Source organism: Melanerpes formicivorus, unplaced genomic scaffold (genome assembly GCF_026170545.1).
Source record: "Melanerpes formicivorus ecotype bairdi unplaced genomic scaffold, bMelFor1.0.p_v2 SCAF_20, whole genome shotgun sequence".
NCBI lineage: Eukaryota > Metazoa > Chordata > Aves > Piciformes > Picidae > Melanerpes > Melanerpes formicivorus.
The window spans coordinates 5,763,978-5,778,734 of record NW_027142372.1 but is presented as its reverse complement, the minus strand read 5'-3'; the positions used below and the strand labels follow the sequence as shown (position 1 = coordinate 5,778,734).

Below are 14,757 nucleotides of genomic sequence, written 5' to 3'. Positions count from 1 at the left end.
GTGCTGGTCTTTAAACCAAGACCTTAGTTTAAGACTGAAGTCTAGATTAGTTTTCCTTCTGTTCTGCTTCCACCATTCACCTACAAAAACTAAGGTCACAGATTTCAAATGAAGGAAAAAAGAAAGCTTTACACATTTTGTCTCCCATGCCTGGGAAAGAACAGTTAAAACACTATCAAACCTAGATTGTCTCATTGGGAAACCAGAAACTACAGGAATAAACCTCTCACTGAAATTATACATGAAGTGCACAGAACATTAAAGAGTTAATTCTGTTAATCAGTACTTCAATCTGAATTAACATATATTTTCTTACAGATTATCACATCAAAGAAGTATCTGCTTTTCGTTATTACAGGCTCATGGAGGTGAAGCTGCTCCTGTCTGTTAATGAAGGGCCTCATCCATGTGGCTGTCTTGGGCCAGCAGCCTGTAGTAAAGCCCTAAGGTGTCACTGTCCAGTGCTTTCCCTTTAATCCTTACCCATTAGCTCTGTCACCTCATCTATCCCACAGTGGAACTCTATGATACTCCACTTGATCTTGGATTGGAAGTGCCACACCCCTTCCCCTCCTACCTTGCCTGTCTTTCCTTGAATAGCTTGTACCCCTCTATTGCCACAGTCCAGTCATAGGAGCCATGCCATCATGTTTCAGTAATGCCAATGACACCATACCTCTGCAGACACATGCAAGGCTCTAGCTGCTCTTGCTTGTTCATTAGTGTAGGGGGTTCATTGAAGCTGGTTTATAGACTAGAGTTCCCTTAGCCTGCTCTTCAGGTGCTCTCTTCAGAGCCTGCTGTCCACCTTGGTAAATTAAACTAAGCAGAAAGGTAACATTTTCTGAAGAGTCAAATTCAGGTTACTTTGTCACTGCATATGCAGCAATAAATGTCACAAAATAGGCTCTCCAAAGCTTCCTGAGTTTTCTTCCTTTCAGCTTCTTCAGGCCACTCTTAAAGATACAGAAAAAGCATCACCTTAAAAAAAATAAAATTGAAAATCCCTAGAGGTACTAAAAGGATGCTAAGATATGGTGCTAAGGGCCATGGTTTAGCACCACACATGGCAGAGAGTTAAATAATGGCTGGACTTTGGGCTTAAAGGTCTTTTCCAACCAAAATAATTCTATGATTCTAATACAGTTCCAGTAGTTACATTTTCTTCCTCACCCCAACAGACTGAATAGTTATTTGTTCATAGTTCCACCTCTAACATGAGTACTTAAGTTGCAGCTGTTTATTGCTGAGAACACTCAACAAATGTTTGATTATTCCTAGGACAGTCACATGGGCCCAGTTAAAGCCTTCATCAGTAAACTAAAGCATGAGTAACTAGCAGTGTATTACTTGCAAATTAAGTTTCAATATTTAAGTGTAGACTGAATTTATGTGAAGTCTTTCTACACTACAACTTTGTAAAGGAATACCTCCCTAGTAGAGCAGAAGATACATAGAGTAAGGGCAACTCTGAACAAGTCACCCCTCATTGAAAAGCACTACTGTCATGAGCCTGAATTTATGCCACCTCAACCCTGAAATGTGACTAGACCAACTCATGCTGCATGCAGTGATTAACTTTTCCCCACCTCCCCAGACCTCTGCTTCAGCATGCTCTAGCTACCATGAATCCCTTCCTCTGTCCAAAGAGGACAATTTGAAAGAGAAAGTTTAGAGAACATACTCTGCTTTCCAAGGAGGTAAAAATCCTAAAGCTGCTACCTAAAAGTAGAATACAGGTGTTTTAATTGTTCAAACACAGGTTTAAGATGACTGCTTGGAGAAATCACCAGGAAAAGGGATCAGTATGTAACCATGGCTTCACCAAAAGCAACCTGATGTTTTAATGAGTGAAAATAAAGATTCACTAGAGAATGCCACAGCATAAGACATCAATAGTGGAATACACGTCAAACAGTATTTATTCTTGCTTCAGTTTTATGATCTACAGCAAGGATGTTCAGCAACACTTAAATGCCAATGCCTACCCAAGCACATGGAAACCCCTGGAGTTTGTCCCTCCAACCCCATTGGTAGAGTATCAACAGCTATCTGAGCAATAATTAAACACATCACACTTTGGATTTGTAAAGAAAAGTAGAGGCATCTTTGAACAACTTCACTTCAAAGGGGAAAGAAACCTTACTATAAAGAAGCAGCTTACCAACCCAAGTTCATGCACAGTTCCTTGATGGTGTAGCAAAACATGTAGATAACTGTACCTGATAATTATGTAAGGTCACATTTTTATTTTGTTATGGTACTTTTAACCAATTCAAATGATACAGAAAGGACCAGAACTGAAGCTGGGAAAACTGAATGCCTTAATAGCTAAAGTGCCAACTGCTGGAAAAGTAACAAAATCATCTATATTTAGTATGTTTCCAGATCAAAACAAAAATTTGTCAAGCACAGTACCAATCTCAAACTCTTTACAAACTGGAAACATTTCTCTGGGAAGTTAGGCTTTGAATTGGATTTACAGGCTTAGAGCTTTAAAGGTGCCATTTTTCTGCAATTTAATAATCTCCATTTGAAAGTTTTTATTTTCCAACAGAACTCACATATCCTTGTGTTCTCTTCATACAAAGGGGACATGGCTGTAGACTTCCCCATGTCCATTTAGTCATATCTCATTTCAAGATGACTTTTACATGTGGGATACAATTGTTAGCTAACTACAACCTTAGTCTTAAAGCAGCTTCAGCCTCCCTGTGTTTATAAAACGTCTACCATCTACACAGTTTCTTTGTACGCCGAATAGTTTAAGCCACTGGAAAAGTAAGAGTTAAGGCAAAAAAAATAAATCTCTTATACACCAACTGCTTTTATTTAATTTCAGAAACCGTTCACAAGATGGTAGAAAAAACTTACATCCACTTCTAATTTCGTCTTCCATTGTTCCCAGTCAGCTTTAAACCCATTATGTGCAAAGCCCATTTACCATGCATCTAGATGATAGATACAGGCTACAAAATTCTTTATTCTACTTGTAGCAGCTTATGCAGGTGCAGCCAAATACCAAGCCTCAGGACAAATTGTACACGAACTTTACAATGTTGAATTTGATTTTAAAATATGGAACTTAAAATCTACACAAAACTGGTAAAAATAAAGCACAGGTATGAGGACAAACTTAAAACCCATGTGAAAAGGAGTCTCATCTTCCTTTCAAGTGCTTTATTCTGCTACACAGTCAAAAATGAAGATGTAAGCTTGTGGTTAGTTTAAATTACACTCTGTAGATACTATAGACCAATTTAAAAGTTACACATACAGCAATAGATGTCCATTGGTTCATCTGGATTACTTATACAATCCAGTTGGATTGTTCAAAACAAGTCAGGCAAAATTTGAAACAAAATCCTTGTGCAACTTTTTAGACAAATGTTTACTGATGGGCACACTGTACCCCAGGTCCATGATGGCTGCTTTCTTCATCAGAACTATCATTATAAGCTTCACGTCTCTGGCCACCACCTGAACCACGAGTGGTATCAAATTCCTGAAGATCTACCTCTTCTGCATCACCAATTACATTGGGAAATTCTGGTCTAGCTGGCAGAAGATCTTCAAGTTCCTGCCCCAAGAAAAAGAAGTGTATTCAGTACTGCATCTACAACTGCTAAATGAAATGACCAGTTTCCCACAACTTCAAGACCTTAAAGCAGAACTTCGGTTTACAAGTCTAAGCTGATGTAAACCCTGATGTACAAGCTCATTTAAAAGTATCTGAAGTATTTTTATCAACTGGAAGACACACTTCAAGAATACTAACAGCTCTGCATATCATCCACCAAAATTGCAATCAGTAAATACAGTTGCACTCTGAAAACTTATCACATCGCACCAGGAAGATTCTACCTCCTGCCCTCCTCTGCCCAGTAACTGCACACCTCTTAAATATGGGTTCTGTAAATTCATATCCTGATGGGTATTTTCACATAACATGTTGCTTACAAATAGCATTAAGCCAGCAATTGTACTAGCACCCACATTTTGAGCACTTAAAGCAAACAAGGTATCACACACACTTTGCATATGCTGTCAAATACATACCACCACCACATTTACACTTAATAAACTACTTACTGAAAGCTTTTCTGGGCTAATCCAGTTATTTTCAGGAAACTGCACATTAAATCTAATGTAAAGATCCCCCTTCTCAAAAGGATTGCGATACTGTGGCATTCCTTCACCTCTGACTACACGAACACAATCTGTAATTCAAAGAGAAAAAAGACAGAGTGCTACTTCAGATCTGTCACTACACAACTCACTTCATTTTTCTAGCCTAGGTTCAGTTAACTGGACAAGAAGAATGGGAATAAGTGTCAAAGAAATCCTTCTCAAGTCAAGCTTACCTGGTTCAATTACTTTTCCAGGAGGATATTTAACCACAATTTGACGTCCATCAAGGTGCTTAAATGTGAACTGAAATCCACACAGTGCTTCAACAAGACCAATCTTGTGCGTCATATGCAAGTCATTCCCATCACGATGGAACATCTAAAGAACAAAACCAGGTTGTATCTTTTCTAGTCCTATAATCCTATTTCCACAAGGCTCATTATATAGAATTATTATTTAATATCAGAGCAACAGCCTTCACACAAAGTTAACTTGATTCTGTTAATTCAAATATCTTAACATGCTTGAAAAGTTTTGTGCCTGATGAAGTGTCATCTAAGATGAGGCAAATCACACTATGGTGCAAAGTTCATATTCAATAGAACAGCCTAGAGCAGCAGTGCTGTTTATCCTTAATATATAAGTGCAATTTGTGTCGCAATAGAAATCCCTCTCCCCCCACCACACTCAGTATTTTTTTCCAGAGTATAACACAAACTTTCTTATTTCATCATAGTAACACCTGGCCTAACAAAAGCATTGAAAAAGGAAGCAGTCACATCAACTCTGCCCTAAGCTGTAATACTTTTTACGAGCTTTCACACAGAAAAACCTAAATTGCAATGTTTAATTCAAAAATACAATGCATATACTGCGTAACGCTGGGAGCATAAGCCATTACTACTATAATACAATCATGTTTCTTTGCTTTGTTAAATGAAGCAGTAACATCAACATTCTACGATATATACCTACAACCACAGCAGCAGAGATAGAAAGCATCATCTGGGGACTTTAATAGAAATTCCCTGCCACGTCACAAGACATTAAAAACAAAACAAACCACCACACCAAACCAACAAACCAAACACCTGAGATCTCCTTAGTGGCACAAGCAAAGCAAATTAAACCTAACACCCTGAAGAGCTTTTCAATGTGTGTGTCCACTGTACCCAAGTCAGCCTGAGCTTACCTGAGAAAGCTACCTTTTATTAGCATTAATTAGGAAGCACCAGAATCTGCATGTGCTCTGGCTAGACGTGCAAGTTTTTCCTGGCTCACCGTGAAGACTGTGTTATTTGGTGTAAATATATTAAAAGCTATTCACCATCTCTCCCAAAGCTGCAATTATATGAATTACTTAAAAATGAACAACCATCTATGCAACTTAAATATTAATGACTAGGATAAAAGGCATTTAAAAAGAAACTCCAAGCATTACCTCATTCTCCTTTTCTTGGAGTAAGAGGACAATATCGCCTGGTTCCACACCTGGAGCCTGATCTGCTTCTCCACTGAATGTAATTCTTTGCCCATTTTTCATGCCTTTGTCTACATGGACTTCAAGTATTTTCACCTCTTTGATCACCTTCTTCCCTTCGCATTTTTTACAGCGGTCTTTTTCATTAATTACTTCACCTAAAGAAAGAAATTTTTAGTTCACATTTCCTCACAATTGCATCAAATTATGAAAAAGAATTAAGTAGGTTGAAGAATACATGCAGTAAAACTAGTGACTTATATGCTGCTTTAGGAATTCCTCATGAGAGGAAATCCAGCCTCAATTTACCCTAGCTGGAAGAGGGAAAGGGAGGAATACAATGACACATATAAACTTCCAAGCTGTCTTATCAATGGTTTTGAAAAGTGAGAGTGCTTTAGAGCAAGACAAAACAAGACTTGGTCTATAGCTTCTAATGCTTAAATCTTAATTGATTCCAGCATCCTTACCACCTAACTCAGTACTCTTAAAAACCACCTAATTTTCCTATCCTTGTTATGCCAGAGGATGAGGGCTGTAAGACAAAGAATTACACTAAAACCGAACTGAAGCATCCCCCCCTCCCTTAAGTCAGAATACAAATTTCAGACTATTTCAACAAATTTTGGAAGCTTAGCTCCACTTGTGTTAACAAGCAAAAAAGTACTACTGAGTTTTATTCATTGGCAGTGGCCTTTTGCAGAATACTACCACAACAAAGAACTACGTAAAAACAGGCAGTAGACTAGAGTCCGGCATACAAAATGGGGGAAGACAGCTGCTCAAATTACAGTTTCATGCAAGAGCAATACATAGGTTTTCCCTCAAAAAGGATCTGACATTTTCTGACACACAAGGGGTTTCACTTTTGTGCTCTGAAATTTAATAGTTTTTCCATGTTATTCATCATCTCTAGCAAGGCAATTACTTTTTCCAGCAAACCAATGGATGGATATCCAAGCTATTGTCTTTGTACAGAATAACCACGGTGCTAGGGCACGCACACTGTACAATAGCAGCTCTTATTTCCAACACTGCTCTAAATGCCACAAGCAGACACACACAGCTTAAGACATTAAACTTGCCAGCTTAAGCCACCTTTCTGTGAAACAAAGCATTGACATAAGGATGCAGTTTAAACTACTGAATATGTAGGCTTGGTATGTAAACTGGGAAAGCAAGATGTTTGAAGAACATGATTTATGAAACACTTGGACTAGTCGCTGTGCTGGGTTACACCCATCCTGGTGGGGAAGGGTTGTGAGAGCCCTGCTTCCCCAAGGGGACAAAAAGAAACCTGATTCAGGTGGACTTGGTTTCTCCCTCCCAAGAAGAGGGGTCCCCTGGGTCTAAGTTGGTCTGTTCCACTCCCCCTTCCTGTCTGGCAAGACTATAAAGCAGCGTGGCAGCAGTCTGCCTCTTGGCTTCTGCCGTGCCTGTTTGAAAGGACCAACAGCCACTGCTAGCCTCCACTGCTAGCCTCCTGGTTCTGCATGTGTTCAGGCCTGGTCTTCTCCCTGCCACATCCACACTTCCCTAAAGGACTGAAATCCACATACATTGAGGGAGATACGGCCATCCAAATTTGGCTTTGTGTATTTTCCTATTCATCCTTATTCCTTACCCTTGTAAACCCTTCCTGTTGCTGCTATACATACACTTTGTTAATAAAATTTTCTTCTCCTACTTCCAACCCCCATTTCCACCCCCCCCCCCTTTCCCACTTATCAAGAAAAACAAAGAGGGAGCAGGGAGAAACTGTTTGCTACCATCTGGGCTCTTAAATTCCAGTTCAAGCTCAAACCACAAGTCACAAAATACAACTCTGATTTCCAAGTATTGTGAAGAGTAAAATCATTCATAAACTGACCTTACTATGTAAACTGCCAAAGACCTAAAAACAAATCACATGAAGTGTAGAACATATTCTTCTGCCAAACAGACATTTCATCAAAAGGTATCTTCCACTTTTAACCTAAATCTGTTCTTGGATGTTAGGATACCTCAAAAAGACAACAGCTCCTAAACCAACAATATCTTTGTTTTTACTTTAAATGGCATAACAACAGTAAGTAATAGTTCCATCTAAGTGTTTTTAAAACCAATCAAGCCCTACTGTTCAAGATTCCAGGATGCTTTTCAGTACATTAAACACTGCAAATCTCACTGCCGTGCCAAGTAAAACGATTTCCCTGTTTTGACATCAGATTGAGACACAACTGACTAGATGGAAACAAAGCTGTCCTGGACAAGTTCCTCCAGTGATGCATTTAGTAACATACCTTCTCCATTACAGTCAGAGCATACAGACTGCATCTGCTGAACCATTCCAGGAGCCAGCTGTCTGATCATGATACGTACACCTCTACCCCGGCAAGCATTACATTTCTGAACAGCTCCAGCCTTCCCTCCCTGCCTAGAATAGAAAGCATCAGTTGCAAGAAATCTTTTTTTCCCCCAAACATATGACATCTATAGGTTAACATGGCTAAATGCACTGCCAATTGTAATCACGTTTCTTCCTCCCTCCCCGCTTCCCCCTAAAGCCCTTGAATAGTTCCAGTTCCATCAACTGTATCATTCAACAATTTCCTAGTCTGAGAGCAGGCTCCAGTAAGTCAAATACTGATAATGATCTGATATAGGAGATGCTTCATTACACTGTATGCCAACAAAGCAACCAGAGAGCTCAAAAACATAAACAAACTTACCCATTGCATGCACTACAAAGGACATTCTTGCTAAGTTGTAGTTTAGTTGTCTTTCCATTATACAGGTCTTCTAAAGAGACTCTACAAAATAAAGCATTTCTCCTGGGTTATCATTTAACAACTTACTTTCCCCATGTAATTAGCATATTTGCCTAGAACAAATCCACCACATCTTCATAAAAAATAAATCAATCTGCTACTAAAATAAGATTTTAATGTGAGAGCACCCTTTCAGCTTTCACAAGGAGTCATTACAAACTACGTATGAATATAGATGTAATTCTAAACAGTTTCAGAGAAAAGCTGTCATGTAATCAGAAGCAAGCAGATATGATTGCTTGTATTTCTGAACAGGAAACAGGCTGAGCTAGCATTTTAGCTTTTATTATATAGACAGTTGATTTTAAAAAAAAGATTTAGTTCTACCAGGCAGGTGAGAAACAGACCTCTCTGGACAGTACTGCCAATATTTATAGCACGCATACATAATACACACAGAATACTTGCTAATCAATTACCCTTCCCACACAATACATTTTAGTGAGGTTTAGCATGTCCCCAAGGCCACTTAACTCTTTAGATCTGATATTTCAATTAAAAAAAAAAACTAATAATACTGAAGCACACTTGAATAGCTCTTGAACATACTATTAAACTCCCAACAACCTTCACATAAATGTGTCCTGGTTTGAGTTCAAAAAGAATTAATTCTGTTCAGTGATTTTACTTTTCAGCTCAGTCTCTAATTAAATGCATTTTCTGACGTTAACAGCAATGTCAGCTTCTAGCAGGGTTAATGCCTCCATGGTTTTAGTTAGTACCAAGGACTGGTGTGCAGATGGAGGTCACTGCTAAATCTTTACAGTGTAAAAGGCTGCACCTGCAGGGAGGATTGACAGGACAGGTAACCCTAAACTGACCAACAAGGTATTCCATTCCATGTGTGATGCTCAGCAGAAAAATGAGAAATTGTGACAGTCAAGCCTCTTCTTTAATGGCTGGCATCCAATGAAAACTCTGTTCCACCTTCAATACCAGCCCATGTGTTTCTAAATCCTGTTCCCCAATCCAGCTCCTGTCTGACACAGAGTCCAGTCTGGGACTTCCCCAGTACGGGCCCACAGCATCAGTGGTGACAGTCACTAATTGCCATCGGGGGGTTGGGTTCAGAATTGGTTTTGTACATTTCATTTTATTGTTCTTTTCATTAAAACAGTTGAATTTTATTTTCTAGTTCCTAAATTTCTCTTATTCCCTCGCTCTTCCCTTTGGGAGGGAAGAAGGGTTAATAGAGAACACTTGTGTCTCATGCAGTGGCCAGCCCAATCCTAATCCTTGACATAGTGACAGAAATTAACATCTATGAACATATTTAGTTTTTCTCCTAAAAGGATTTGTCAGTGCATAGAAATTTCAACTCAATGTATGGGGAAAAGGTTGCCTGGCATCAGCGTTCACCAACAGCAGCAAACCCAAAGCCTATTCATAGCATTGTGTGCAGTCTTAGCAAGCAAGCATATAAAAGCAAACAGACTTCACTAAGCATGGTTCACTAACCACAGAAAGCTACAGCTTAACTTAAGAACTTAGAAAGGACCTGCTTAGCAGGCAAAAACCCAGTCATGACTGCAAGCAGAAACCTACAACACACACACTAGATGTGATATTCAACCATGGTTTTAAAACCACAAAAGCAAACCCACCACACATGCTTTCCATCAATCATGCAACTTCAGTTCCAGCCAGTATTATTCTATTAATGCATATCAACTTCAGTCTCTCCAGAAGGTTAGTACTTCTGCTTCTCTAAGAATTCAGTTAATGTGTAATACTTGTTGAATATTTTTTTAGATTAGAACATAATTAAGCAGCAAAACCAAAGAAAATAATATATACAGGCTAATAACTGGGCAAAGCAAAGTATTAGTTAGTCTGTAAGATTAAGCAATCATGAAAAATAACTCAAGATGACTGCCTTCTGGGCTCCACTTGACACCCAGGTCTGAAAAGTAGGTGGAGACTGCAGGATCTCTCAACTGAGAAGTTTATCACGAACACCAATTACCAGAGTCAAGTACTCATCAGGAAAGGTTGAAAGTACAAATTGCAGTATCAAGACACTCACTTGAGTGGATGCATCATATCTTCTCCTCTTCTTCTACCATTACGACTTCTACTTTGACCACCCATGAAATTGAACAATCCACCACCAAAGATATGGGAGAAAATATCGTCCATTCCACTGCTTCCACCACTACCTTCTCGAAGACCCTGTTCTCCGTATCTATCATATAACTCACGTTTCTCTGGGTTTGACAATACTTCATAGGCAAAGCTTATTTCTTTGAACTGGAAGAGGAACAGAGTCAAAATAGTACATGGTAATTTAGAACTTCAAGGGAATATTTTAGTACCGTTTCTCACCCAGTACAAACATCCAGTTAAAAGGTACACAATAGAAAGTTTTCATTCCAATACTGAAGACCTGAAAGTCATACTTGGGCTTAATTGTGTTACCTTTTACCATAAAATATGACACTATATTGCAAAACTTGGATTTTGTTCATTACTGTGACTAACATAAGAGAGTTTTCTTACAAAAGAATCATCCCAAGAAAACCCCCACATGTGCAACACTGCAGCAGCTAAGAGGCAAAAATCCCTTACTCACACTACTGGCAAAGTTAGGCACTTAAACACTAACAATTAAGAAACTTACTAAAATGCTTATTAATGTGTTTGTCTTCAAAACAAATTAATCTTTCATAGTCATCTCTGCTCACCTCTAAGCAACCATTAGAACATCAGTTCCGTTAATCAGCTGAGTCAACTTAATTCATTTTTTTGTAAATTAGCATAACAAATCTAATTCCCCCTTCCCACATAAGTAATTCTGGTTGATGCTGCAGTTTCCAGAACCACCACACACAGATTATTCCACACTGGAAAAACCGAGTATCTGCCTTTTTCAAATACCTATGGCGATGCCAGTGCCAGCTTGGCAGAAGAAGAGAGGCAGTTTTTCCCCCTCAGTGTTACCTTATCAACCAATTCAACTCAGCCAACTGCTGCATTTTTTTTTTTTCATGAGGCATGTTGGCAGATTTTGAGAGTGGAAAGTAGTAAACAGTACATGGTCCCCTCACAGCTTTTTTTGAATAACTAGTAACAGCAATTCACCAACACTTGTATGTGGGACCTTACACACTAATGTAGTAACAAACTTCAGAATTATTAAAAAAAGAAGTCTTACTTTGTCTCCTGCATTTGGATTCTTATCAGGATGGTATTCCTTGGCCAGCTTTCTGTATGCCTAGTTGAAAGAGGTACAAAGTTAATTTCAACTCTGATTAATCAGTTCTTTGCTGAGAAACTCCAGTACTGCCTTCAGGAAGACAATCCTAATAAAGCAAAGTGAGAAAATGAGTGTTTTGAAATCACTCCTGCACTGAAATGGTATATAAAAAAGTTTGACAGTGATGCATGTATAAACCAACTGTACTTGGATTTAAAGACAACTGGTAAGACAATGTGATAGCCAGAACTGGTTTTCTTTCTTATTTTAACTTACAGGAAGAACTACACTGAACTTTCATTAAAATGACTTACTCTATAGAACCCACTCAAAATCTACAATTTAACAACTTAAGTTTCAACCCATTTGTCTTTCATCTCAACCACAGCAAGGCATTAACAATAAAATGGCTGCCTCAGCTTCTCATTCAACTCCATCAGTCAGTTCTCACAAAAATAACATCATTCTTCCTTGCCTACCAATAATGGAAGATTTCATCTCTCAACCAATGTAACTGTCAGAGTTACATGTGCAAAAGGGTACAGATCATTGCTTTTATTTAACTTCATTGCTCTACAAGAGTAGAAGTAGTAAGTAGAGCCGTATCTCCAAAAGAGATTTTTCAGGATACTTTTTTTGACCAGTACTTTGACTCTCAATACCATCACCTTTTCCTGTAGCAGTACTTTATACTTAAGAGGCTCAAAATGATTAACAGGACAGAGAGTTTTAAATGAGATTTTGGCACTAAAGACCTCAACTCTTCCCCACACCACCTCAACACCCCTCTGTAACAACTAGGGGACAGGCATGAATAAATTACATGCTATTTCAAGTTTTTCACATTACTTTTTTTTGGGGGAAAAAAAAAAGCTACAGTGATGCAACTGCAAACAACCAAAACACTGATTCTTAGAGTAGATTTTTCCAAAGCTACATTTCTGAACAACCAAGCATCTAAACTAGCTTTTTGTAACTACATTAAGAGAACTTCACAGAGTCTTCCAGGCATCACAACTTTCCATTTGGTACTGGAACAAGTAAGATTGCTTTTTGTATCTGCACAGCTATTTCTCTTTACTGTTTAATTTGAAATACTCAGTAATTCTGCATGTCATCCAGAAATAAAGTTAGATGAGCAACAATTGTAAGCAAAATAGAGCATGTATATTACAAGCCAAATATTCTAAACCATAGTAAGAATAAAAAACAAAAATCGTTAAGTTTTCTAGGTCAAATTATCATCAGCAACAAAGTATCATCTTCCACAAACCTACATTTTCTGTAATTAAAATATTATTGTCCTCAAATTTTAAGGAGTCAAAGCAAGACAAACAAAAAACCTACATAGTATTATCTAATTAGGAAAAAATGAGCTTTAAAAAGAGAGCATTCATGTCTTTCTTGGTAACAATATTCTAGTTTAAGCAATTCTTAAGACCTCTCATGTTTCAAAAGTAAGTCACCACTATTTGTTTAATCATACATAAATAAGGTACACACTGGCACCATATTGTAACTTCAATTAAAGAAAACTTAATCAGTCCTAAAGCCTGTTCTTCCAGCCCCTTTGACTAAGCTATTACCTATTTGTTTCCATTTTCCTATACTGTTATGAAAGCTTTATTAATCTGATATTTTAACCTGTATGTGACCTGTCAACGACAATAAAATAGAGATGAACTTCTGGGTGTTGCAGGAACTTGGAAACTTTACATTCCATGATAAATCTAATCTATAGGAATTAATACTGAGCAGCACAAGTTAGCTAAGTGTAAAACTGCTGCCAGTTTTTCATTCTTAAAGGACATTGATATCCCTAAGACAATTCAGTTAGGAAAAAAGAAAAGATTTCTACTTGGCTGTGTTCAGTATGCAGCACTACCTTCACACCGCACGCCTTCCAGCTCTAACACTATTACACTACAATTGCCGATCCCTGCACAAACGAGGCTACCGCATGCATGATGGGTAGCACACAGTTGTTAATACCAGAACCACCCATCAGCGGAAGAAGGTCACTACCAGGAAACTGCTAGGTAATTATCCTCCCTCACGTGTAAATAGTCATCAAGTCCTTTCAGAAAAATAAATAAATAATATTTTTTTAAAAAACACAGTAGTTTCCACACAACGGAATGAAATTAACGTAGTGAACTGCTATACTGACGATCTGTCTCCAAGTTTTCACTTCGCTTCTTTGTTTACCTTACCGTGTCGCTTTCGGCCTGGGAGGGCTCGAATACATCAGGAAAACGAAACCTTACTAAGGCCTACACGTGGAGCAGACAATGGCTCCAGTCAGAACGTACTGGGCATTCAAGAGGATTTTTACACCCAAGGCTTTCGCCAGCTGTGAACACCGCTTTGCCACGCGAGATGGACGCGGCGCTGCGGGGGCGAGATGAACAGTCCCAGCGGCGCCCGGAGCCGACGCGGGACCCGGCGGCTAGGGACATGGGGAGCACTGCCGGGTCCTGCTGTTTCCTCTTCCTACCGGCCGGCCCTCTTTCCCCTGGGCTCTGCCCGCGGCCTATCCAGTTGCATCGGCAACCGCATGCAAATCAAGCCCCGGCGGCTCCATGGCGCGGCCTACTTCAGCGGGCTGGAGCGGCACCGGGCACCTTTCCCCAGCACCGCACCCCTCCCCCGCCGCAGGCCTCAGCCGCCAGGCCAGGCGGGCAGCCGCCACCTTCAGGCCACGCTCCCCGCAGCCGGGGCCTTCCCTCGACTCCCTTCTCCTTGCCTCCTACCGGCGCAGGGACCCCTCGCCCTCCCCGTCTCAGCACCACAGCGGGGCCTTGCCGGGTGCGAGTCCGCCCCCCCCCCCCCCCCACCGCGCTGCCGCCCGGTTTCCCCAAGAGCCGGCCACCGCCCCTCCCCGCACCTTCTTGAGCTCGTTGTCGGAGGCCCCGGGCGGCACCCCCAGAATGTCGTACAGCTTCGTGTCGGCCACGTTCGCCATGACGGCAGCGGGTGGCGGGCACAGGCCAGAACGGGCCGAGGGGCGGCGAGGGCGAGACCGGGAGCAGGACGAAAGCCGCCGCGACGTCACGCGCAGGCACCCTACGTCACCACGCCGCGACGCGGGAGGAGCCCGTCCACCCCCTTCGCCCTTTTGAGGCGCGGCCCCGCCCCCT

General features: G+C 40.2%; 1 protein-coding gene across 1 annotated transcript; it reads right to left on the bottom strand.

Moving 5' to 3' along the window:
* Window positions 1-2,811: 2,811 nt before the first annotated feature.
* On the bottom strand, window positions 2,812-14,679 carry DNAJA2 (DnaJ heat shock protein family (Hsp40) member A2). The gene is made up of 9 exons (XM_068150594.1): window positions 14,505-14,679; window positions 11,576-11,635; window positions 10,448-10,671; window positions 8,323-8,403; window positions 7,894-8,027; window positions 5,573-5,769; window positions 4,365-4,509; window positions 4,093-4,220; window positions 2,812-3,580 (listed from the first exon to the last, which is right to left on the bottom strand). The coding sequence occupies exons 1-9, from the start codon at window positions 14,580-14,582 to the stop codon at window positions 3,392-3,394; spliced, it is 1,236 nt and encodes a 411-aa protein (XP_068006695.1). The 5' UTR covers window positions 14,583-14,679; the 3' UTR covers window positions 2,812-3,391.
* Window positions 14,680-14,757: the final 78 nt, after the last annotated feature.